This window comes from Sparus aurata, chromosome 11, assembly GCF_900880675.1.
Source record: "Sparus aurata chromosome 11, fSpaAur1.1, whole genome shotgun sequence".
In the NCBI taxonomy this organism is placed as follows: domain Eukaryota; kingdom Metazoa; phylum Chordata; class Actinopteri; order Spariformes; family Sparidae; genus Sparus; species Sparus aurata.
Window position 1 is genome coordinate 32,195,151 of NC_044197.1, and position 26,288 is coordinate 32,221,438.

Below are 26,288 nucleotides of genomic sequence, written 5' to 3' on the forward strand. Positions count from 1 at the left end.
ATGAATAAATATATAAATAAATACAGGAATTAATAAATAAATGCATAAATAAATACATAAATAAATAAATAAATGTATAAATAAATAAGTGCATAAATAAATAAATAAATAAATGTATAAATAAATATATGCATAAATAAATGAATAAATAAATAAATGCTGAAATAAATAGATGAATAAATAAACGCATGAATAAATAAATGTATAAATAAATACATGCATAAATAAATGAATAAATAAATACATGCATAAATAAATGAATAAATAAATAAATGCTGAAATAAATGTATAAATAAAAGTATAAATAAAAGAATAAATGCTTTTTATTTATTTCTACATCTCTGTTCACCTACATTTATTTATTTCTGTATTTCTGTGTCCATATGTTAATGAGGAGGTAGGAGGTCCTAACCTCAGTCAAGAGCATGATTGGTCAAATCAGAGAGCCAGACAAAAGCAAACGATTCCTGATCCCAAGCCTCGCTCTCTAATGTTGTAAACCAGCTCCAGTTAGCTTAATGGCCTCGACCGGTGTGATAATTTAACTGGCGTTCATTTTAATTGGGAGGGTCCCAGATGTGCTGGTGGTGTGGTTTGAGAATCCTGTCTGGAAAGGGGTCCTCGGCCATGTCCACTAACCAGGAAAAACATTCTGCTCATCGCTCCAAGTCGTGTATATGTGTATTCGTTTTGGCGTGGCTTGAACACTTCTATCCACAAGGAGATGCCGGAGCTATGACCTGCAAACCACTGCCAGACGAGCGCTACAGAGCTCAAATCATCCCAAAGTGCATGTTGTTGGTCTCATATCTTTGTACTCTGAGTACTCTGTACTCTCAAATAACTAATGGGTGGAACAGGCTGAGGCATTTGTCCACGCCGAGCGGCTCGAGAGCGGCATGGAGACCGCTGTTAGCTCTTATGTTAGCTGTTAGCTGCTCGCTGTAGCGCAGCGTCCAGGTTACCTTGTGACAATGGTTACCATCAGGTATTTTTCACTGCATTCAAATGGTAACTTAAAGCCATCGTTCCGAGCCGCATACATCGTTATTAGACGGGATTCTCAAACCACACCACCAGCACACCTGGGATCCTCGCAAGTTAAAAAGAATGCCAGTCAAATTTATTACTAAACCAGAGCTACATGAATAACAAATGTCAACAACTGCAGCTAACAGTTAGCTGAGCGGGCTTGCTGGTAGCCAGCAACATTCCTGTTCAGGAATCAGCGTCGCTAGTAAGGCAGAAGTAGTAGACCCTCGTCGAGCAATCATGCTCAGGTTTAGTCCTCCATGAGACTTGTCCAGGGAGTACCCTGCCTTCGCCAAACATTTTTTGATAAAGTTTTGATACTATTTGTGATTGAAATGTTTTATTGCATAATATCATTTAATGTTTTTTTTGCCATTTCCACATTGGATTCAAGTTATTCTACATGCAAAGGCACAGGTTTGCTACAATGTCATCTAAACTCTCTGATATCTTTAGAAACTTCATACGTCTTACTTCAAAGTCAACACAATGGTAATAAGAAATGCCCTACTTGTGAACTCATACAGCTCCACGTTTACAGTTTATGACGGTTCTACTTTCTCAGCATACCACCGTGGCTGACTGACCCTGTGACCATGGTGACCACAGAAACATACATTAACATTAACAACATACATATATAAAGGATAAACACTCCAGATTATAGAGTAGTTATAATCCCAAATTACTTTACTTTTAACTTTCAGCTGTGTGTGTGTGTGTGTGTGTGTGTTTTGGAGACCAAATCCCACCTTAACTACAGTGAGTAGGCCCTCGTTGCTGGTGGGGTCAGTGGGGATGGAGAAGCGCCCAGTAGGGTCTCCAGCAGTGATGCGGTACACAGCGCTCCAGGCTTGGGTGTGAGGCTGGTCCTTATCCGTCACAGTCAGGTTAGCAACAATCACATTCACCCTGTTCTCATGAACCTCCCCGAAGAACTGATAAGGTGGATAAAAACACAGACTTGTTAACACTCTGCATAACTTTTAACATTAATATGTAACAGCAATACACAAATAGCTCTGTAAAATAACAGTAAACAAGTGAAATGTGGGGGATAGTGGGGATAATTGCTTTCTTCTGTCATCAGTGCTAAATGTTTCCCAAAACAACTTTTCCCACAAACACAGCTCCTTTCTATCCAACTTGTTCGGCTGTACTCAGGAAGAGGAATATATTGGACATTTTATTGTTTTCTTTTTTACTCTTCCACCACCTGCCACAACTAATAAAACCTCTGGAGAGCTTCAGTGCCATTGAGAAGAGCAGCACCTTGGCCATGGTGGTAAAGCCAGCAGATGTAGTCTGTTTATATGTGAGTGTCTGTGTCGACCTACTGTGTCTGTGGTGAACTCGGGGGGATTGTCGTTGACATCAGTAATCCTGATGATAGTGGTGGCTGTGTTGGACAGGCCATAGGTTGGGTTTCCCTCCATGTCCGTAGCCTGGATGATAAGGGTGTACTGGGTGACTTTCTGGAAATAAAGAACAAAGACAGTCAACAACTGGAATGATAAATCTTCTTCATAGTTTTTCACAGACTCTGTGAGCATCCCACCATCCATTATACCATCATCATTATCATCATTAATATAAATAGCCTCTTTCACACTGCCGTTTGCATGTGGGGATCCTGCAGCAATTCTCCGCACCCTCCTCTGTGTGAACGTTTCAGATGAGAGGGAGGGAAATTTCGCTCCGGCGCTGATCCGACTCTGGAGGTAGTATCAGGGCCACATTATTGGTGAGCCGTCCCAGTGTGAACGGATAAGCCGGAGGTGCGGAGCGAGGGCGTGTCAGTCTGACAGTCTGATAACTACACAGGTCCTTCACTCAACTAAATACAGAGAAATGCCCCACAAAGCATGGTTACAGGACCGAACAAAAGTAACGTAGTAACTGTAACTGTCTTTGGCAACTTATATGAGGAAAACAAATACCACAGCTGTACATGGAGAAGCGTCCGTCCTCCGCCTGTCCAACTGACTCTTCCTCACATTTCTGCTCAAAAAACAGCATTTGTCAACGGCAAAAAACTTTAACTCACCGAGTGTTTGTGACGAAAATAAATCACCGCGACCGTCATCCCTCCGGACCGAGACTTCAGGGAATTTTCCCCCAGAAAACAGCCTCCGTCCCCGCGAGTGACAGAGTCAGACAGCGTCCTGTTTACTGATGGTGATTATGTATAATTATGTAATTTAGCGCAAAAAACTTAACTCTGTCACTTTCCAGGATGTTTGGTGGGTCAGGATCTCAATCACTACACATTATAACTGCATCCATATGATTATAAACTGTCCACGGGTTTAGATAGACAAGGGGAACACCTGGGGAAATACTGACGTCATCAACATGACGTGTACCGTCACGCCTCTTTAGGAGCAGGAGTGTCGGCTTTCTGTGTGAATTACACACGTGAAGGCAGAGATGCTTCGCACTGTATGAATCACCATCGGCGAATTGGCGAACCACCACTCCGGAGATAATGCGGAGAGGCTGTTTAAAAATGGCTAATGTAAAACATACATTAAAAAAGCCATAGGTAAAAGATTGATGCTGAGATCAAAGTTAGATATACATCCAATGAAAAACATGTGACAAAAGTGGAATGTCTTTCTGTCAAAGCACCATTATAGCTGTAGACTCAGTCAGTGCTGCTTAACAATAATGTTCAGGGAGCTAATACCTGCTTGAGATTTGAAAAGGGTTCCACACACCTCCAGCACAAATGTTATTACCTTCATGATAATTTTGAAAAGGAAAACAATATATTTCCATTCTGAGATAATGAACATCTAAATAACATTGTACCTTTAAAAAGTAGTCTTTACCACTGACAGCATTTCAGTTGGGTTGTGCTTGTGTTTTTCTCAGGGTTGGTTTGTAAAAACAACCAGGGCGGGCCTAAGAGATCAGCTTTTTTACTCGCAAAACTACAGCTCATAAACCATCGTAACTGAGCAGTTTATAAGCCAGACCTACTGTGTAAGTAAACAAAGTCAGAATAAATAACTTCTTTGGCACCCACATCGGACAAATCATATATCGATGTGAAATTTGGCTGGTGGCTGTTTTTTAATTTTTTGATCTGAGTATGAAATTAAAAAGGACAAAAGAATAAGGGTTATTTTTTCAATCACGTTCATACGGTGGCCCTGAAGTGCAAAACACAACGGCAAATCAGAAACCACGAACGCAAATCAGAAAACACGAACGCAAATCAAAAAACACGAACGCAAATCAGAAAACACGAACACAAATTAGAAAACACGAACGCAAATCAGAAAACACTAGCGCAAATCAAAAACACAAACGCAAATCAAAAAATCAGAAAACACGAACGCAAATCAAAAAACAAGAACGCAAATCAGAAAACACGAACGCAAATCAAAAAACACGGACGCAAATCAGAAACCACGAACACAAATCAGAAAACACGAGCGCAAATCAAAAAACACAAACGCAAATCAAAAAACACGAACACAAATCAGAAAACACCAACTCAAATCAAAAAACAGGAACGCAAATCAGAAAACACAAACACAAATCAAAAAACACAAACGCAAATAAGAAACCACGAACACAAATCAGAAAACACAATCGCAAATCAGAAAACACAAACGCAAATCAAAAAACACGAACGCAAATCAAAAAACACGAACGCAAATCAGAAACCACGAATACAAATCAGAAAACACGAACGCAAATCAAAAAACACAAACGCAAATCAAATACACAAACGCAAATCAAAAAATCTGAAAACACGAATGCAAATCAGAAACCACGAACACAAATCAGAAAACACGAACGCAAATCAGAAAACACGAACGCAAATCAGAAAACATGAGCGCAAATCAAAAAACACAAACGCAAATCAAAAACACAAACGCAAATCAGAAACCACGAACACAAATCAGAAACCACGAACGCAGATCAGAAAACATGAGCGCAAATCAAAAAACACAAACGCAAATCAAAAACACAAACGCAAATCAGAAACCACGAACACAAATCAGAAAACACGATCGCAAATCAGAAAACACAAGCGCAAATCAAAAAACACAAAAGCAAATCAAAAACACAAACGCAAATCAGAAAACACAAACACAAATCAAAAAACACGAACGCAAATCAAAAAACACAAACGCAAATCAGAAACCACAAACACAAATCAGAAAACACGAACGCAAATCAGAAAACACGATCGCAAATCAGAAAACACGAGCGCAAATCAAAAAACGCAAATCAAAAACACAAACGCAAACCAGAAAACACGAACGCAAATCAAAAAACACGAACGCAAATCAGAAAACACAAACGCAAATCAGAAACCACGAACGCAAATCAGAAACCACGAACACAAATCAGAAACCATGAACGCAAATCAAAAAACACGAACGCAAATCAGAAAACGCGAACGCAAATCAAAAAACACAAACGCAAATCAGAAAACACAAACGCAAATCAAAAAACACAAACGCAAATCAGAAACCACGAACGCAAATCAGAAACCACGAACACAAATCAGAAACCACGAACGCAAATCAGAAACCACGAACACAAATCAGAAACCATGAACGCAAATCAAAAAACACGAACGCAAATCAGAAAACACAAACGCAAATCAGAAAACACAAAACGCAAATCAAAAACACTGAACGCAAATCAAAAACACAAACGCAAATCAGAAACCACGAATGCGAATCAGAAAACACGAGCACAAATCAAAAAACACAAACATATCAAAAACACAAACGCAAATCAGAAAACACGAACGCAAATCAAAAAACACGAACGCAAATCAGAAAACACGAACACAAATCAGAAAACACGAACGCAAATCAAAAAACACAAACGCAAATCAAAAACACAAACGCAAATCAAAAAACACAAACGCAAATCAGAAACGCAAATGTTAATGTTGTGTTTTCTGATTTGCCATTGTGTTTTCTGATTTGCCGTTGTGTTTTGCACTTCAGGGCCACCGTACGTTCATAAACAATTAATGATCTAAAAAAATATTATTTCATTTACAGATTTTTGATTCTCAACTGAATTAGACCATATGCTCCAGCCATATAACAGTCAGACGTAATTGTCATATGACTGTGTGCATGCAACTGTGATGTGCGAACCAAGATGGTTCGAGATGGATGCATTAAATGCTACAACACTAGTTGGACACAACTGACATGTTTCTAACTGAATGATAAAAATGTCAAAAAATGTAGGTGTGTACACAACAAACTTTAAAAATTTAGAAGGCAGGCTTGACTAGTTTTGAGTTTAGAAACACATCCTGAAAAACACAATTATTGTACGCTGGCATGCAAATAGCAATGCAATAGAAAACACAATATCGTGCAGGAGCAAGTTATGTAAGACTATGAGTATAAAAAATCCACAAGCTGTTTTAAGAGGAAGGAAACAAAGCCTTACAAAATATCCATCCACCCACCCACAACTACATACACACCTCACGATCAAGTCCTGCTGCCACAGTAATGATGTCACCAGTCTTGTTGTTAATAGTGAAAATGTTGGAGGAGGGGCTCTGGGGATTCTGGGAGAGGATCTTATATCGCAGCATCCCATTGGCAGTTTTTGGATCATCCTTGTCCACTGCTGTTACTGTCATCACAAAGGATCCTGCAGGGAAACACACAGCAACTCAACACAGATATGTCAGTGAAGAAGGATTATCTAAATCCACTATTGTGTGTATCTGTGTGTTGGTACCAGGCTTGGATCCCTCTGGTACAGAGCCGTTGAAGATGGTGTGTGTGAACTCCGGTCTGTTGTCGTTCTGGTCAATAACATTGATGACAATGTCAATGGGATTCTCCACCTGATTCCCATTCAAGTCCACAGCATGGGCTCGCAACTGTAGACACAGAGAAATGCACACAGACAAACAGACACACAAACATACACATAGGTAAGGCAAGGCCACTTTGGATGTTACTATAGAGTATCAATTTATAATCCTTCATCAACTTTAGGCACAAACTGTTTTGTTGAAAAACAACTACCAACCACTATTCAATGGAGCAAGCATGCTTGGAAATAAGCAAGCAATCGAGACTGGGACAAAAGGCAGTTAACCCACAAATCAACATTACAATTAATGACACTCCAGGCCAAAGACCAGTTATACACTTTGTAGAATTTCTGCTGTATGTCTCAAACACTAGGATGTATAGAGAAGCTGGGCTGTCAACTGATGACCACCTGGTGGTGAGATGGATCAGATGGTGGAGGAGGCTGCCAAAGAGACCTGATTAAATCAAATGTAATATGTATTAAGGGTGGACTAGAAACGTCCCTAACCCAAAAAAGTTATCCAATAACAATGTCACTTTGAAAATCAAGAATCTATTTTGCTAACCACCTGGGCCTATGTGATCTATGTATTTAGCATAACATAGTCAAAATTGCTGAAAATAGCCTTTAATTGACATCAGACCCTCATTAAGCCTTTCCTTTAAAGCATATGAAGCATCCTTATGAGGCCCTCAAAGAGCCACTGCCTCACTCATTACAGTTTTTCTCAATTGTTTACACACAAAAACTGGTACTTGAGACACAATGACCACAACATGTAACTCATGCACCAACCCCCTGAACCGATTCTGCTAAACTAGAAGCACAATTCCTGCTTTACACTCAAATTGCAGTTCTAAAACACACTTTTTTCAAAACACTACACACAATTCTCTGCATTTGGCACAATTTTCATGAAGAAAATCTCTTGCTTTCACAAAGAACACTCTGTCATTCAAAATTCTAAAGTGAACTGCCCTACTATGCGTACTGACTCATCACATGGGCAAACACCTAGACACCCTACACAACACACTCATTCCACCAGAGCAGCTCAGGTACATTGTCATTTGGCACAACGTAAGTTTCCACTGGGCTGCTCTGGTTCGTAACTGGTTCACTGCCCAACCACGCTTTATCTCCCTCCATATTCTCCATTCCTCAATCCTATTGAGAATTTTTTGTAAAGTGTATGACCGAAATCCACAAATCCACAAATGTGTATACCCCTTCTCCAAGCTATGGAAGATACATGTGGATATATAGCAGTTGGTGCTTTTCATGGCTGGATTCACCATGCTAGGTGATGTTTCTCTTGCTGCTTGGCCAGGGAAAACATTGCTTGTGATGTGGATGAGGTGCTGTGGCCAGACTGAAACAGAGGAGATCATGCTGCACAGTTTTTTATTTTTTTATTTTATTTTTTTTACTGTAACTGTGTACAGTAAATTCTTCTGTTGTTTTGTAGGTAGACCGTATATTGTTGTATATGCACTTTGTGTTGGTTGAGATGTACACTGTGTACATTGTTTTTGTGGGAAAAATAAAATATATCTGTTACCGTTTGTGTGTTCTGAGTATAAAAACAATATTCTCAAATATTTTACATCACACTTATGTATGTACTGACTGTAGTAAGTGTAACTGAACAAAAAAGGCCTAAGTCATTATGATGAATGAAGAAGAAGTGTTTTCCATTCATCATAGTGTTTTACATTGAGCACATCAGTGTTCAACTGGTTCTTATAAATGTCTATTCATTTGATGGTTTGTGTGTGTCATTTGAAAACAAAATACCATTTTGAGAAGAAATAACATTGTTTTGAATGTAAAGTTTAATTTTGCAGGAGAATTGAGGGGTTTTGCCCATTGTGTGTGTGATTTTTGATTTGTGTGTAGAGTTCTGAGAGCATGAGGCATGCTTTCAGAAAATGTGTGTAAACAATCGAGAAAAACTGTAATAAACACATCAGCCAATCCCAGCTCCAAGCTCTGACAACTACATCCAATCACACGGATACAGCTTCAATGCAAATCAACCTGCTGCGACTCCAGATTTCACTCCCCTATGTGAGCTGGGTAGGTGCATTCCGACAGATCCAAAGGTTAGACAGCTCCCGGAGGTTTATGTGACTGTATTAAATATAGTGAGCAAACACCAGGAGTCTTTAAGAATTTCTTCTTCATTTTTGTACATCAGTGAGAATATATCCAACAGAGTGACAGCACAGATGAAATTAAAAACAGGGGGAGGATTTTCAGTCATGGTGGCAAGGCAGACTAGAAGAAGATTCAACCATTTTCAGTAAATAGCATGTGAGTTTACTCAATACTTAATTTTGAACAGCATCTACTGGCTTTTATTTAAAAAAGAAAATGAACACAAAGCAGCGAAGGGGACGAGGTGGGGGACCAGTGACAGACTGCTCCAGCTGCAGCTAATATAGTAGTCTATTAGGTCATGTTTACAATCAGGGTGTGGTACCTTTTCAATATTTATTTATTTATTTATTTGTCCATATAAGCACCACAGCGGGCGCTGCCTGGCTCTTACTGCTGGGTACAGACACTGTTTTCCAGGCAGAATTGTGATGAAGAGTCTGTAGGACTAAAAGGATGGCAAGTGTAAGACATTTCTCATAATTATTAATTAATTAAGGGGCCAAGCCCGAGGGAACCTAGGACCAGCGGTGTATATCTCAGACACAAAAAACTACATATATCCGCCTGCAGGGGGCGCTATAAACTAGGCCAACACGTTTTTGCCTATAACTCCCAAACCGTATGTCGTACATTCAAAAACCTTGTATACCCAGATTCTCCCGAATGGAGCTGAATCACTTTGCGATTGGCCACGCCCACTTCCGGTTAGAAAGTTTTTTCACAAAACCGCAAAAACTGGAAAACCTACTTTTCGAACTCCTCCTTGGGATTTTGTCCGATCTGCATGAAACTTGCCACGTACACTCTTCAGCTGGACCTGATCTTAAGTTATCAAAAGAATTTTGCTTTGTCAAAAAATGCGCAAATTATTAACGAACAAATTTCTGTAGCTAGCTATAAAAATGTAAACGGTTTCATATCTCGGTCAAACTAAATGCTATTAACACCAAATTTTAGTTCCTTGATTGCCATGACACTGGAAAAGGATGAGCAGAATTTGGAGAATTTTGGCCACTGACCTGAGACTTTCAACATGGCTGCTGCGTGGTTCAGTGGTGTGCAACTAAGCATTTGCTTGGACTGCAATGATACCGTGAATACATTATTTCATAAATGCTTTATAAATTCCGCAAGCATTGTCCACCGGAGCCACCACAGTCACGTGCGCACCAGAGCCAATCACTGCACACCGTGGCCACATGCGCACCAGAGCCAATCACTGCAGAACTCAAGCCCACGACATACCTGAAGAAACAAGCGGACTTATACCTGCAGCGGCGCGAGCAGGACCGGGATTTTGCCGGCGGTTCGGTCCCGTTCTGTTCTGTTCTGTGCATCTAAACTGACTGTTGGGGATTAATGAGATTAAACGAGTCCTGACCGAGTCTGTTTGGGTCTGAGGAGATCCGGAGACGCGCGGACAACAAAGTGGAATCGGAATCTGTGGATGTTCGTGTGTAGCCGAGGCGACGGACCGGACGCATTGGCACGTCCAAAACCGGACTTAGGGTAAATAATGTCTGCCACACTTTTTCACATATAACTTCGTAAATGTTTAAAATGTATGCACAGATTTAGCAAACAACAATTCATATTTGCATTATAAGTAAAAAAAAAAATGTTTTGTTAAACATATTTGTGGTTTTCACAGTAAAAAAACCCTAACTTTTTCTACCCGGATTTTATGTTTTTTGTGATTTTAGGCCCATTGTGTTAATACAGTATGTCAAAATAAAAAAAATAACTGTACAGTCACACATGTGAGGTTGTGCTGAAAATAATAACACCAAGTAAATAGTTTTAAGGTGAAATATAATGGCAAAATCAAAAATAGTCAAAAACGGCCAATTATACCCTGGAATATCGGATTTCACAACAAACCTAAATATCCCTGACGCCCCACCTTCAAACACAGCCTCATTTGGCCATCCATGAAAAAGCTACTTAACCTCCCACTTTTTTATAAGAATACACTTTTCTTACAGGCACTGCACTAGTTTATTGATAATCGAAGGCACACTCCATGTAAACAGATATGGCAGGCAAAAGCTTCCAATGATGGAACCTCTGATGATGAATCCCTCCCTCCAGTCAGGGCAGTCCTTAGTGTCACACAGAGATTTTATTGCAGTGTGGCAGACGCTGTAGTAGTACCAAGAGGAGGACTCACATGTCACCAGGAGGACTGGTTACGGGCAGCAAGAAATGAGCCTGTGTTTCTGTGTGTGTGCGTGTGTGTGAAGGTGTTTAAACAAAGTGGACAAAATGTAGGTTTTGTTTTTTGGAAGAATTGTTGAAATAGTTCTGGTAACACAAAACTATGAGTGTGTTTACACACTACAGTACATGTTAGATTGTGTGTTTTCATTTTGTATTAAATAAAAGACTTTTGAACCAACATGCTGTCATGCTGGAACTCTCTGCCACCCGAAATAAGGAACATCACTACACTATCTGATTTCAAGTCCAAACTCAAAACACACCTGTTTAAGATCGCCTTTCTTAGTTAAATGAATTTTCTGTCCATTTTTACTGTTTTCTTCTCTTGTGTACTTTTGTGGCTTAAATTGTCTTTGTTTACTGTAAGGTGTCCTTGAGTGACAGAAAGGCGCCTATGAAATAAAATGTATTATTATTATTATTATTACTTAATATTGTACAACAGTGAATGTGGGCAACCTCTACCCTGTCATAGAATAAAAAGATCTAATGTTATGGTAATTTTGGTTGTAGTTATTAAGTTAATTATTAATCAAAGTTACAAACTGACAGTTGAGTACCTTTTTATAAGACTGATTTGGTGACTGATTTTCTTTTCCATTCTTCAAGGTGATCTAACGTTAATTGGATCTAATTATTTGTCATAATTATTATAAATCCCTCATAATCATGAATTATTATTGATAGCCAGATTTAACCCAAAATTCCCTACCAATACTGCATGAAACACTACATAAACAGTAGTGTCACAGTAAGAATAAATGTAAAAAGAAAACCATGATGTTGTCTGTACGTAAAACAAATAAAATGACCTGGACTGAAATGTCACAAGTTTGCTTTGCTGTATACCTCAGCTGTCACAGTGCTGAAAGTCTTACATGGAAGTTGGAGATGTGCTCTCTGTCCAGAGGCTTGGTGACAGATAGCTGGCCTGAGATTGGGTTGATGATGAAGATACCATTTGGAGGCTGGTCAGCCCCAGGGCCCGTCACACTGTACCGCAGCATCCGGTTCTTATCCCGGTCTGAGCGGATCTGAATCAAAGACAGACAGATATGGAGAAAAGGACAGGGAATGACAGGAAAGTATTTTCAATTAATTACATGTACATAGGATGAGATGGAGCTGTAACAAAAATGACTGTGGTGAGCAATAAACAACTGTAACTGGATAAAAAGCACATGCTATATTGCCTGGACAAAATGAAGAACTTTATTTTTACCCAATCTGCTGTCAGTTTATTTTTGGAGATCTTTCTCCCCAGTATGCATGTATGATTTACTTAAAGGTAAATACAAATATCAGTACCTGAGTGTGCATCTTTACAGTGACATTATAGAGAGAGTGAGACAGGGTGACATGTCTACCCCAAACTCAGTCCCAGAATTGTTTTCCAACATTCCTGTTTAGTTGACGAATTTGGTATGTTTTTAGTATGTCTGAAACCTCAGAATGTGACCAATAGTATGTAAACTGCATACTGTCTACAGGGAATATTACAGCATGCATTCTTTTGATTCCCACATCGATTTTATATCACAAGAGCTCAGATTGTTAACTTGATGCTAACACATAATCGCAATTCTAAGGGAGGTTAGCATTGCTACCAGAATACAAGTTTACAATACATTTTAATTCAAATACTTCACATGAAACTTCATGTGTGCTCATGTTTAAAGGCATATACATTATTTTGATAATAATAACATATAACTGCTAACCTTACATTGTTCCATTTTTTCTTGATTGCTTTGATGCAGCAGTCAACTTAAACTCCATTTGAGTTTCTCCACATTTACAAAACAGTTAACACACAGGCAGAAACAGTTGCACTCATGGTAAAAAATGACACATTTTGTTTGCAAAAGGCTTTAACCGTGCCAAAACATTTAAAGTATGCAACAAAAGCAAATTTTGCCTTCAAACAACACAACTTGGAAACAAGTGCATGAGCTCTTCCAATCAACCATTACACAGTGGACAACAAAATACAGCACTCAGTGTGAATCAGTGCACCATTGCTTGTCATTGTAGCCTATTACTGTACGTAGCTTTCATGCCAGTGCCATTCGTTGTCAAATTTGCCTTCTTGCAAAGAATTGGATCCAGAATTAGAAATGCTTTGATGCAAATTTTATTGATTCCATTTATTCTTTTTTTCAAACTGTGCGCTGAAAACTGAAATACTGTAAATATTACACAAAATACATGTAAACCAAAATAAAATCTATTAGAGTATAAGAAATTAAGAAAATAAAAATAAAATCTATTACAAAAAAGTATAAAAATCTATTATTGTAGAGTAAAAGAAATAGCCCCTATTGATACTCAGTCTCTTCTGTCTTGATGATAGGGCCACACGGCCTCATCCACATCACATTCAATATCCTCTCTTGCAATGCACCGAGGGAAAAATCTTCTTGCGTGCCTTATCCAACCTTGACATTCCTCTGCACCTATTTCTTGGGCAGCAGCGGTCATTGCATTCAGCAAGGGCATCTGCTCATAGGGACAGTGATCATAAACCTTCCACCTTCAAGCACTGAAGAACTCCCCTATGGGATTCAAAAATGGAGAATACGCTGGAAGGAACTGCATCATCATTCAAGGGTGGACTACAAACCACTCATTGACAAAGCGAGAGTGGTGGAACGCCACATTGTCCCAGATAATAACGAAGATTGGCATGCCAGGCCTCAACATCCCTCTCTCCTCAGGTGGGATCAGCCTGTCATGAAGTGCATTCAGGAATGTTATGAGGTGCTCGGTGTTGTATGGGCCTATAGTGGGGATATGGCATAGGACACCATCATTGGAGATGGCAGCACACATGGTTATGTTGGTCTAAATGGGTCTGCCTGGCACACCACAGTTAATATCCTGCATGCTGTCCATATGATAAAAACAAAAGAAGAATATGTTAACTTAAGTTGACTTTAAAATATGTGAGAGTGAGAATGTGTGTATGGCCATATTGAGTGAGAACGTATGTACTTTATGTGTGAGACAATTACCAATGTATCTGATACCACAATGCTTTAACTGGAACTGGATGTTGCGACAGGTAATGCCTCATATAACATGAGCTGTTTATATTCTATAGCAAGCAAATCCACTGCATTTACATAATCATATCAGAGACACCCCAGGATGGGGCAGTCCAGTTAAACTCAACACTATGACTGTGAACTCATAATTAACATAACATGGATTTACACATCTTGGTCTGAATATCTGCAAAGCCTGAGCATTTTTAAGTTTCATTTATGTGATTTTATAGCAGGGCTGTTGGTGGCTCCATTTTGGTCATCTGTTGTTATAATTACAATTTAATTACAAATATTTCAACCTTACAGTGGTCAAGGTACCGTTGGCTACGACATGGGTCTCCAAGGATATGCCTCCCCAGACCATCAGCGACCCACCACCAAACTGGTCCTGTTTGACAATACACGTTACAGGCATAGCATAGCAGGCACGCAGACTCTTACAGCTGTAACATGTTCTTGGTGTGAACCTGTAAATTCTCTTTGTGTAACAGCCGGTCTCCTGGTATCTCCTCCATGCTCTTGAGACTGTGCTAAGATACAGAGCAAACCTTATTGTGACCGCACGTATGGATTTGCTATCCTTATGGAGCTGGACTGCGTGTGCATCCTGATAGGGCTGCAGGTATTACCTCATACTACCAGTAATGAAAAGGACACTAGCCGAGCACAAAACTAGTGAAGAATTAGTCAGGAAGGACAAGGAAAGAGCAACTGTCTGTGGCCACCACATGGAAAACTATTCCCTTTTTGGGGGTTGTCTTTCTATTAGCTTTCTAATGTGCCTATTGTGACTTTCATTTGCACCAAAGCAGGTAAAATGTATTCACAATCACTTCCTAAATTGACAGATTGGTATTCCTGGAATTTAACTGACTTGGTGTTATACTGTGACGATTAAGTGTAAGTGTGTGTGTCTCTTACTCGGACTAGGTCCTCTGGGAATTGTCCTCGTGAGTTCTCAGGGACGTTGATAGGTGGAATGACCCAGTCCCTCTTCAAACGCCTCAGACTGCCATCACCCCTGACAACTGTACTGCGCCATGGAAACAAGATCTCTGGTACCCGCTGAGTTAGTGTTGCATCACTGGGCTGTACCTGCAGAGACAGTAAACAAGCATTGTGTACAGGACTACACACACACACACACACACACACACACCTATATTTTGTTTGTGTGTATATGTGTGTGCACAGCTGGGAAGGCTTGGTAACTCAGGTATTTCTGACCTCATTCCATAGGCTTACGTTAATGCTTTCATTACAGTCTGTCTGATAAATGACCACCACTTATCACTGTGTGTGTGTGTGTGTGTGTGTGTGTGTGCATGCATGCGTGTTTGTCCTATGCAACCACAGATCTACATGACTGGTCAGCAAGCAAATACACTGCATGGCTTACAGAAGTAAAAAAGTGTAGCGCCCTTAGTCTGGCTAGAAGAAACACACTATTGACACTTAAGCCCTCTTTACACAGCGTCTCCGCATTATCTCCGTAGTGGTGGTTCGCCAATTCTCCGCCGATGGTGATTCATACAGAGCGAAGCATCTCCGCCTTCACGTGTGTAATTCACACAGAAAGCCGGCACTGCGGCTCCTAAAGAGGCGTGACGGTACACGTCATGTTGATGACATCGGTGTTTCCCAGGTGTTCCCCTTGTCTATCTAAACCCGCGGACAGTTTATAATCATATGGATGCTGTTAAAATGTGTAGTGATTGAGATCCTGACCCACCAAACATCCTGGAAAGTGACGGAGTTAAGTTTTTTGCGCTAAATTACATAATTACATATTCACCAGTAAACTGAACGCTGTCTGATTGCTCACTCGCGGGGAGGGAGGCTGTTATCTGGGGGAAAGTTCGCTGAAGTCTTGGTCAGGAGGGCTGACCGTTGCAGAGGTATTTTTTTTTTACAACAAACACTTGGTGAGTTAAAGTTTATAAAGCCGACCCCCAGAGCTTTCTCGACATGTTTGAAACGTTGTGGATAGTGCGGCCCGGAAACTTCCACAGGGAGTGCCCGCTCATGGAGGTCAGTCTAGGGGGGACATACAGGGTTCCAGTACGGATTCAAGGGGTTTTGAATCAGGTAATGGTAGATTCGGGCTGTATGCAGTCTATAATCAACCTAAGCCTGGTTCAACCTGGGGCTTTGGTGGAGGCATCCTCGGTGGATATTAGGTGTGTGCATGGGGTGTGGTGCCAGTGGAAATTAGACATGGGGGGAAAAAAGCATAGCGTTAAGGCTGCTATTGGCCCAGCATTCAGGGAGATGTACACTGCTGGTGTGTGTCTTGCCCTGAATGCCAGCTGGTTAACCAGCCGGCCACCACAAGCGCGCCTTTGCGCCCATTACCACTATTGGCGGTCCCATCTGAGTGGGTTGGTATGGACTTCATTGGGCCATTTTACCGGTGCACACGGGGGTATAGTTTTGTGTTAGTCCTCATGGACTACGCAACAAGATATCCTGAAGCAGTGCCCCTGCGCACTATCTCTGCAAAGAGTGTGGCAAAGACGCTGTTTCAGGTCATCTCCTGAGTGGGGATCCCGAAAGAGATCCTAACTGACCAGGGCACCTTGTACACTACAGGAACTTTATGGGTTATTGGGATAAAGTAAATTCGGACTAGCATATATCACTAGCAGACCTATGGTTTTGTCGAGCGTCTGAATAAAACTTTGAAGTCCATGATTAGTAAGTTTGTGCACGAGGAAGGCTGCAATTGGGCTAGGTGGCTAGATCCTCTGTTGTTTGCAGTGCGGAATGTGCCCCAGGCCTCCACGGGATGTCCTCACGGCCCTATCGGTGACCAGAACACAAGAGAAAAGTGGTTCAGGAGGAATTGGCAGCCATGCTGGAGATGGGGGAAATAGAAGAGTCCAACAGTGCCTGGTGTAGCCATAAAGTTCTGGTGGCCAAGAAGGATTGGACTTTCCGGTTTCTGCGTAAACTATTGCAAGGTGAATGACGTCTCACAATTTGATGCCTTCCCGATGCCCTGGGTCGAAGAGCTCCTGGATCGGTTGGGCATGGCTCGCTTTTTCACAACAGTGGATTTGACCAAGGGCTACTGGCAGATTCCCTTGTCTCCAGGGTCTAAGGACAAGACGGCCTTATGAAACCTGTATGGTTTGTACTAATTCGTTATGCCTCTGTTTTGGTTGTTTGATGCCACGACCACCTTCCACCGCCTCATGGACCTGGGTGCAGGTGGCCGCAGTGCTCGAGTCACTGTGGTGGACGGGGCTCAACCCAAAGAAGTATGCGGTTGGATTGAGGGAAGGTACGTTATCTGGGGTACCACCTGGGTGGTGGGCAGGTGTGTCCCCAGGTAGATCAGACAGCTGCGTTTGCTGCCTGCCCGAGACCCAAGATGAAAAAAGAGGTGAGGCGGTTCTTGGGGCTGGCCAGCTACTACAGGTGATTCATTTCCTGCTTTGTGGACCTGACCAGCCCCATGACTGCCCTCACCCGAAAGGGGGCCTCAGATCCAGTCCAGTGGATGGAGCCGTGCCAGCTGGCATTTAAGACGGTAAAACAAGCCCTCTGCAGGGAGCTTCCTCCGCACACCTAACTTTTCTTTCCCTTTTCTCTGGCAGACCGATGCTTCGAACAGGGGACTGGGGGAGGTGTTGTCTCAGCAGGTGCAGTGAGTCAACCGCCCGGTACTTTACATCAGCCGGAAGCTGTCAGAGAAGGAGTCTCAATACAGCACCATCGAGAAGGAGTGCTTAGCCATCCGGTGGGTATCTGGCTTTGCAGCCCTTTTAATTCAGGGTGGTCCTGGACTGGGGGTGCAGATGGCCGTGGCTGATTTTCTTACTCGCTCCCATGGGGAGGGGGAGTAGGTTCGGCCAGATGGCTCCCTGGCCTAAGTCGGGCGGTGGAGGTATGTGGAGGTGAACACAGTCAAGGTATGGCTGCGAGAGAGAGAGGTGGAAAGGGCTCAGGAGAGCAGTGCCAGGTGAGTGATTGACAGAGCTGGCACATGGTTACTAATCACTGTCTCCCTTGATATGCAGTAGCATGCTGGACCTCAGAAGGAAGATGCAATAAAAGAGGCTTACATCCAGAACTGTGTGCTTGGTGCATGCTGAGGTGTCTCACGGTAGCGCGGAAAAGGCTACAGTCTCAATTTGTATACAGCAAATTGATGGCAATTCCAGTGAATTTTGAAATCCTCTCATCAGAGTCCTGCACGGGTCTTATTTTGCAAACCCGCACCCGCCCGTACCCGTCGTACTTAAAACCGCATCCGACCCGTTTCCCGACAGTAGCACAAATTACATTCTGCACCCGAGCCGACCCGCTATAAATTGATACCGACGCCTGACCCGCACTCGAAGGAAAATTAGACTGACGCAATTTTTAAAAATGAAAGTAAGCCAGCGTGGGGAATGGGAGTTCTGGGAGGGCGCAAGCACGCATGAATGAGCTCATATGAAATATACATGCTTATCATTTTGAAATGCAGGCATATTTTTGTAGATGTGTCGCTAATGATTTTTTTGTTTTTGTTTTTTTTTGCACGTGACGCCATGAAAATGACAATCGCAAAACCCGACCCGCGCTCTCTAGGCGTCTGACCCGATCCGCACCCGTGTCCGACACAGGACATTATTTTTCACCCGTTTCATCCAAATTGTGCGGGTCACCCGTCGGGTACCCGCAGGTACCCGAACCCGTGCAGGACTCTGCCTCTCATTACCTCTTTGTCTGTCGATATTTGCACACCCGCATACCCCTAGTTTCTATGTCTATGGTTGAAAGACAAGCAAAGACACTTTTGGGTTAAGTTTTATTTTGTTTATGTTGAGTTTGAATTAAGTGTGTTTTATGATGAGTTTAACGAGGCATTAAAGCTGGGGTTGGTAATTCTGTTCAGAACCTTTTATGATTATATTTGGATAAAAATATCTTAAAGGTGAAGTCGGTAAACTGGAAAAAACATCAAGCCCAGGCTAGATTTTGAAAGTATCCAGCCAGTAAATCTCTCTTGTCGCCCCTTCTAAACCATGAATGCACACCGTCCGACAACTTCTGAATACCGCCATCGGAGTCTGAGTCCTCATGATTGGTGGAAAGAAGAGTAACAGTGCATTGTTTTCATCCCAACATCTGACAACTAGTTGCTACCCTAAGTGTCATTCACCTGTAAGTATCTGTTATATCTGTTGAACACAAACAACCAACATAGCCATTGCTAGCACTGATAGCTGTCAAGCTAGCTTTTTTAGCATTCAGACATAGCGTTTGAGTGTATTTTGATGTTGTAACTCATTGCTGGTTAATTAGTAGCAGCTGGCTCTGGTATCGTTAGATATGGCAATGCTAAAAAATCAAAATTAGTGGTGGGCCTACTACATATTATATATTTTTTTGGTTTCCCTCAGTGATTCAGGGACGAACATAAATATTATATTGGAGCCATGATCATATGATGTTTTGCATGTTAGCGCTTCCACGGTGAGAGCATCGTTCACTGATGGAGACCAGAGTGAAGCGAATCATCACATCAGAGAGAACTACAGGAGGGCAACCAGCAGTGTCCGAGGAAGTGGATGCAGAGGCCGTGGACATGGGAGGGCGACAGGTCAAGGAGTAGATCTCCAAGCTCATAGGATTGCACATGATCAGGTCAGCATCTAACGCAGAACATTGCTGCTGTTTTAAAGTTCCAACATTACGCTTATTTCTGCTTCTTGACATGGTTCCTTGATTTTTAAATGGAATGTTAGTAACATGCTTCAGTCGAAATAGCTGAAGGATTGAGCACAATCTTTAAACACCAGTTTCACAGCCCTGCTCTGTGGCCGGTTTGAGTGCCTTTCCCCTTAAACACTAATGAGCTACCGTGTCAGCGCCCAAAAATGGTATTTGCACCACAGCAGCTTGCTAACCTTTCCCAGCTAAACTTGTAGTCTTGACCACACACTTGTTTTTGTACTTTCGCAAGTTCCCGATTTTTAAACCCTGCAGAGAGTGTGGCTGGTCGTTGCAGGAGAAACCAAGCTGACTGCAAAGTAACTAGAAGCTAGCGGTTAGCTGCTAGACTAACTTTGTTCTCAATGGCAAACACACACTAAATCATGCACAAGTTCACCCCAATCTACAAAAGAAACACACAGCTAAATATTTGTATACTTACATGTCCCTCATCTACAGGTATGCCACCCACAGTTGGAAGTGCCCCACCGTTTAGAAAAAGTCTCCCGACTAATACTGCCTTGTACTGACCGAGGTTCGAGAAACAGTCTCCAAGTGGTTAGCACACACGAGAAGTTTTTTGCCAACTGTAGCTGGGACGTTGCCTTCAAAAAGAAATTCAATCCATGCCGTTATTCTGTCCTTTGTGGCTGGGACACGCTCGAGTATTTTGTGCTTGTCTTTACAGCCAACAACAGAACACTTTGCGTTGCGCTTCGACATGGTGCTTTCAATAACATAATGGTGGATCTCTGAGAAGGTAATGCTGTACCTGGTGGTTGGAGACACTGTCTGTATGCTGTGATGTGAGGGGGTGGTTGGTCAGAATATTCAAATGTTTCGGTCAATGACTTTGGTGAATGATGCTGGATTTGACTGGCTCATCTGGAAACTGCAGGCGAGACACTGTCAGAAATCTGTATCTCACTCAAAAAAGCATGGATGGTCTTTTTTCAAAGTTTATATGAATGTAGCAGCACCAGAGACCCAAAATAACACCCCAAATACCAGAAAAAGTCAGTCTGTCATGATATGGGACCTTTAAACAGCACTTAGAGCTATTTGTGTTTGTACAGTATATTGACCAGGCATGTGACTTGGACACACAAGTCACAACAGAATAGCATTTTTTGCCAAGTAGTTTTTTACCATTTGAATTCTTGCTTTGATGCAAAACAATAAACACAGTAAGAAGAAACATGTAAAGAAAGATAACTGGCTGGTCCTTAAAAAAATGTTTTATAAACTGGGACATCTCTAAAGTTGTGTCCAAGAATGTCTGAAGTATTGACCATAGAAAGTGTATATGTTCAGAGTATGCTGAGGACAGTCGAGCTCTGTTCCATAAAAATATCTAATCATGTTGCTCATTTATTGCTTTACAGGCCAGAATTCAAGGACTATGTTTGGAGCAATCACATTAAGTGCTGGAACATTGCCTGACACCTATTTACTTATCGTTCTGTACTTACTCCTTGTTTTGCATTATGTCTAACTTGTTTGAATAAAGTCTTGAAAATGATAAATGCCTTTTCTTTACACTTAATAATAATATGATATTAATAATAATATCAACTGAATTGTTTATGTTTTGTTTATTCTATTTTTTTGGAATACATATAAATAACTAATACTACAAAAACACCTTTTATCATTTAAATGGTATGCATTTTTTTGTAGCGATTTTCCAGTCTAACGACAGCTGAAAGCGCTGTACAATACATGCCACATTCACACACACATTCATACACTGATGACGGAGGCTGCCATGCAAGGCGCCAGCTGCTCATCAGGAGCAATTTGGGGTTCAGTATCTTGCTCAAGGACACTTCGACATGCAACTAGGGGGAGCCGGGATTCAAACTGGTGACCTTCCGATCACTAGACGACCCGCTCTACCCACTGAGCCACAGCCGCCCGATTATTAGACAAAAAACAGAACAATACGCATAAACAACTATATACAGGAAGGACATCCAGAGGTTTCTTGACATAGATTAATGTTGGCCAACAGGTTAGGCTGTTGATGTTGGTGCTACAGTGATTGTCCTGTAGAAAGACAGTAAATACAGCTTTTCAAGGACCTTAAAATTGCTTCCAACTTCTTATAACATAACATAACAACTTAAAGTGTATTTTATGCAGTGACAAATTTTCCTGAAAACAACCAGAAATAGTCTCTTACATCAGAATTGTACATTTATGGTCATTTCATATTTACCAGTTCTACTTTTTGGGGGGTTAGCAAAATGTCACTTTTAAGAGTAATTTACATAAGTTTCACATTCTCATCCGTGTGTTCCGGTAGCTAGACCAAACTAGCCGATCCGTCGAGCGTGCGCTTACACCCTCACTGGCGGAGACGGAAACGTATTCCAGCATTTTCGTGTTTCTGTTCATAATGTACATGTCCATGTTACAGCCTATCATGAGCCATGAGCCTTACAATAGCCTGTTAAGCCTGTTAAGTGCACACTCGATGGATATACTAGTTTGGTCTAGCTACCGGAACACACGGATGTCAACAAACAGGTATGTGGCTGCTTGCACAAACACAGTTTTAACTACTTTTTTATTCATTTTGAGTCATACACGCTACAGTGCTGTGTGCTAAGGTGTCTGCTGATGTTGCATAACTTTTGGTGTGAGATGTGTAGCATGTTAAGACGCTTAAAACACAGTGTAAAGTTCTGACCCCATGCTGTTAGCGTTCAATGCTAAATCTCGATTCACAGAGCTCTGTAATGGTTGGACCAAATGTGTTCGCGTCTTCGGTACTGGCAAGTCAAGGGTAGCTTGAGCAATGAAGCTGCATGTTTAAATCGAACGTAGTTCTCCTTTAATTAATAATCAATAATCAATATCGATTCCAAACAGTCTTTGTCCTCCTAATAAATGGTGATTAGGCTGGTGCCAGCAGGATGGTGTTGTGGTCAGCAAGCCCAAGGGGGGGAAGAGCAACTGATCTATATGCATCTGGAATGGATCCATAGCATTTATCCAGAGTCTCCCCAGAGCTGGTTGTGCAGGAGACATATTGGTGAAATCCTTTCAGTGACTCAGCTGCGAAGTGGTTGAAGTCTCCTAGGATGAATTTGGGAGATTTAGGGGATATGAGTTTCAGTGTGTTTAAAGTTTTCTTGATGTTGTCTATGGCAGTGGAAGCATTAGCTCTAGGGTTAATGTTATTCAGGATGAAAAAACTGCTGTGGGAACTCTCTGGGAAGGTAGAAAGGGCAGAGGGACAGCCAGAAGCTCGATGTCAGTGCTGCACAGCTCCTCTCTGACGATGACTTAAATAGACACGATTCTTACCTAATTCGTGTTATTATGGGTGCATCACGTAAAGTGTAAGAACTTTAATTGGTTGGTTGTTTATGCTGGAAATTCGAAGAAAAGGCAGTTAATATTTTAAAAATGTTATTCAAACAAATTAAAAATAATGCAAAACAAGGAATAGTTTCGGGACTTGTGATTGCTCCAAACATGGTCCTTGAATTCTGTTCTTTCAAGCAATAGATAGGCAAAGTGATTAGATTTTTTTATGGAACAGAGCTTGACTGTCATCAGCATAATGTGAACAATACTTAAGACATTTCTGGAAAAAACTGTACAGATGTCCCAGTTTATGACATTTGTTTTTATTTTATCTATTCAATCTTTTGATTTGAAGTAACAGCTCTTTATATCTCTTTACATTTTTCTACTTACTTGACTGTTATGCACCAAAACACAAATTCAAATTGTGGAAAAGTACTTGGTTAGAGCACTTGTATGTCCAAGTTACATACCTGGTCACTATACTGTACATAAAAGAATAGTCATAGGTGGTGTTTATTAGAAAAAAGCACAAGTAATATTCTACTTTAAGTACTTGCTCCTGTGCAATCCTTTGAGCTTGAAGATCTTCTGTTTGTACATCTGTACATCTGTACTATGTACATAAAACATCTGCTCCTTGAGTCAACGATGCTCTCATCGTCGAAGCTCTAACATGCATACATTGTATCATCATGAGTCCAATACATTATTCATGTTCAGTATAGAAAAGAAAAAACTTGTAGCAGGCTCACCGCTACTCTTGCTGTATTAGCTTTGCCCTTTCTAACAGTGCTATAGCCAGCTGCCGCTAGCTAACCAGCAATAAGTTACAATATCAAGATATACTTTCAAACAATTTCTAAATACTACAAAGCTAGCTTAACCCTAACCCTATCATTACTTGCAATGGCTATGTTGGTTGTTTACGTTCAATATGGCAGTTTTAGGTGTTTGCTTACCAGTTGAATGAGACAAAAGATAGTTACTTTTAGTTAGATGTTGTGATGAAACCAATGCACTGATACACTCTACTTCCCATCGCTTGTGAGGACCTGGACTCCATTGGTGGTATTCGGCTGTTGTCAGATGATGCGCATTCATGGTTTGGTTAGGAGTGGCTTTGGAGAGAGGCCTGAGTGCAGTGCACGGGTTTTACTAGCTGGATACTTTCTAGCCTGGGCTTGACGTTTTTTTTCACATTACTTACCCCATCTTTGATGATTAAAAAAATTTAATTCAGAAGTTGTTGTTTGTATTTTTCTGTTTAGCAGAAAGATTGTTAACAAAAGCAACTCGTGGCTGGAACTAGCTGATAAGCATGCTAATGCCAGTAGACATCTCTGCAACTTCAACACTTTTGTTTTTTCACATTTGGTAGATGTTAGTCCAGAGTGTAAGGATCCTGGCCATATCTTACACATTATTACTTTATAGTTTCACCCCCAGACCTGAAATGTCTGCGTCGATGTACCTGTCGATGTATAATCAAACACAAAAACAAGCTGTTGCATTACAACAGAGTGGTAATTGCACTTTACATTTCAACCAAAACTATGCGAACCTAGCAGAGTCAAATAAAGAGACAATAGAAGAACCTTTTGCTGATTATTCACAGTAAACAAGTTTGTGCACGCTGAAAACATGAGCGGCTTTACAACGAAACACCTGTTTACTTCTGCTACAGTGTTACCTGTTGAGGTCCTGTGTGAAGGTGCACTCTGGTCTTCCACTCCTGTTTTGACAGCAGGTCTCGAGCGTAAACCATCACCACAGCTTTTCGTTTTCCCACGAGGCTGAGGTGGCGCATGGTGTACACTACACCATGCTCACTCACCCTAAAGTCAGAAGGGGCTCCGACTTCGAACCAAACCTTCCCTCCACTGCAGTCCATGAAGCTCACTAAGAGAAAAGAAGAGAAAGGTCAGACTGAGTGAAGGAACCCATCAATCAAGCCTGATATCCTGTTCGTGTGTGTATTTGTGTGTGTGGTTGGTGCTGTATGTGTTTAACTTTTACACCTCTGCTGAAACCATCAGTATGTTCATGTTTACATTTTGTGATTTATTTATCTAAATATGTTTTAAGATGATTCAAAGGTGAAGTATGTTAGAATTGACAACTAGTCAAATTCATACTCGACAAAAAATACAACTTCTGCTGACTGTAGCTGCTCTATGGAGCCCAAAAAGGGACATGTGGAAAGATAAAAAACCTAAATGTTTTTTTGTGCGCATGGGATTCTGGGAATCAACTTTCTGTTGAGCACAAGATACTTTCTTGTGTGCTAATACTGAAGTACAATAATTATTCCATAAAGACCTTTCAGTATTCAGTATCAATATTAACCTATTGAGCACTGAGCCATCATTGCAGTCCCTGTTCTTAAGTGCAGCGGATTGGGCCGGACTCTTTGGTAAATAACTGATCCAGTAATCATAATCGAAATAGTAGAAATCCAAGATTAAATCAAAATGCATTAAACAATGAAAAGCCTACTGTTCATGTTTCACCAAACGCTATTTTAGTTTTCATGTAGGTTGTGTGTGAAATCGCTGCAGTGGAAAAGATTGTGCTGTCAGCCGCACACTGCACACCAGAGACAGTGCAGTCCTCTCTGCCCAACCTGCCCAGCTCATCTGGATCATCCTCACCACCAAATATGGAACTGTATGATTTATGAAAGCCTGTACATTTATGAAAGCCTGTAAATAATGTCAGTGACAGCTCTCACAGAATTGTAAGAAAAAGTCCATACAGAACTCTTATTTTATACTATCAAATTGGCAGAGAACGTAGAAGTTGCAGTCATAGTAGAAGGGTTGTTTTTTCCAGAAAAGGGGCGGATACATGACACAAGGGCAAAGTACCCAGATGGGCTGCTCTTATCTAAACAAAGTTAAGGTATGCTTTTCATTGTAACTCATGGTTTGGGACTCACCCAAACCATGGAGAACAAGCAAAGAGCAA

The 26,288-nt window shown here is 41.2% G+C and overlaps 1 protein-coding gene across 1 annotated transcript in view; it reads right to left on the reverse strand.

Annotated features, from left to right (window-relative positions):
• The window catches only part of LOC115591395 (cadherin-2-like), a 147,695-nt gene that overhangs the window by 64,927 nt on the left and 56,480 nt on the right, over positions 1–26,288 (reverse strand). Inside the window, exons 3-9 of the mRNA XM_030433389.1 lie at positions 25,012–25,220; positions 15,213–15,386; positions 12,120–12,275; positions 6,775–6,919; positions 6,512–6,684; positions 2,370–2,507; positions 1,785–1,970 (exon numbers count right to left, since the gene is read on the reverse strand). Coding sequence (XP_030289249.1) covers positions 1,785–1,970; positions 2,370–2,507; positions 6,512–6,684; positions 6,775–6,919; positions 12,120–12,275; positions 15,213–15,386; positions 25,012–25,220 — 1,181 coding nt within the window. The remainder of the gene's footprint in view (positions 1–1,784; positions 1,971–2,369; positions 2,508–6,511; positions 6,685–6,774; positions 6,920–12,119; positions 12,276–15,212; positions 15,387–25,011; positions 25,221–26,288) is intronic.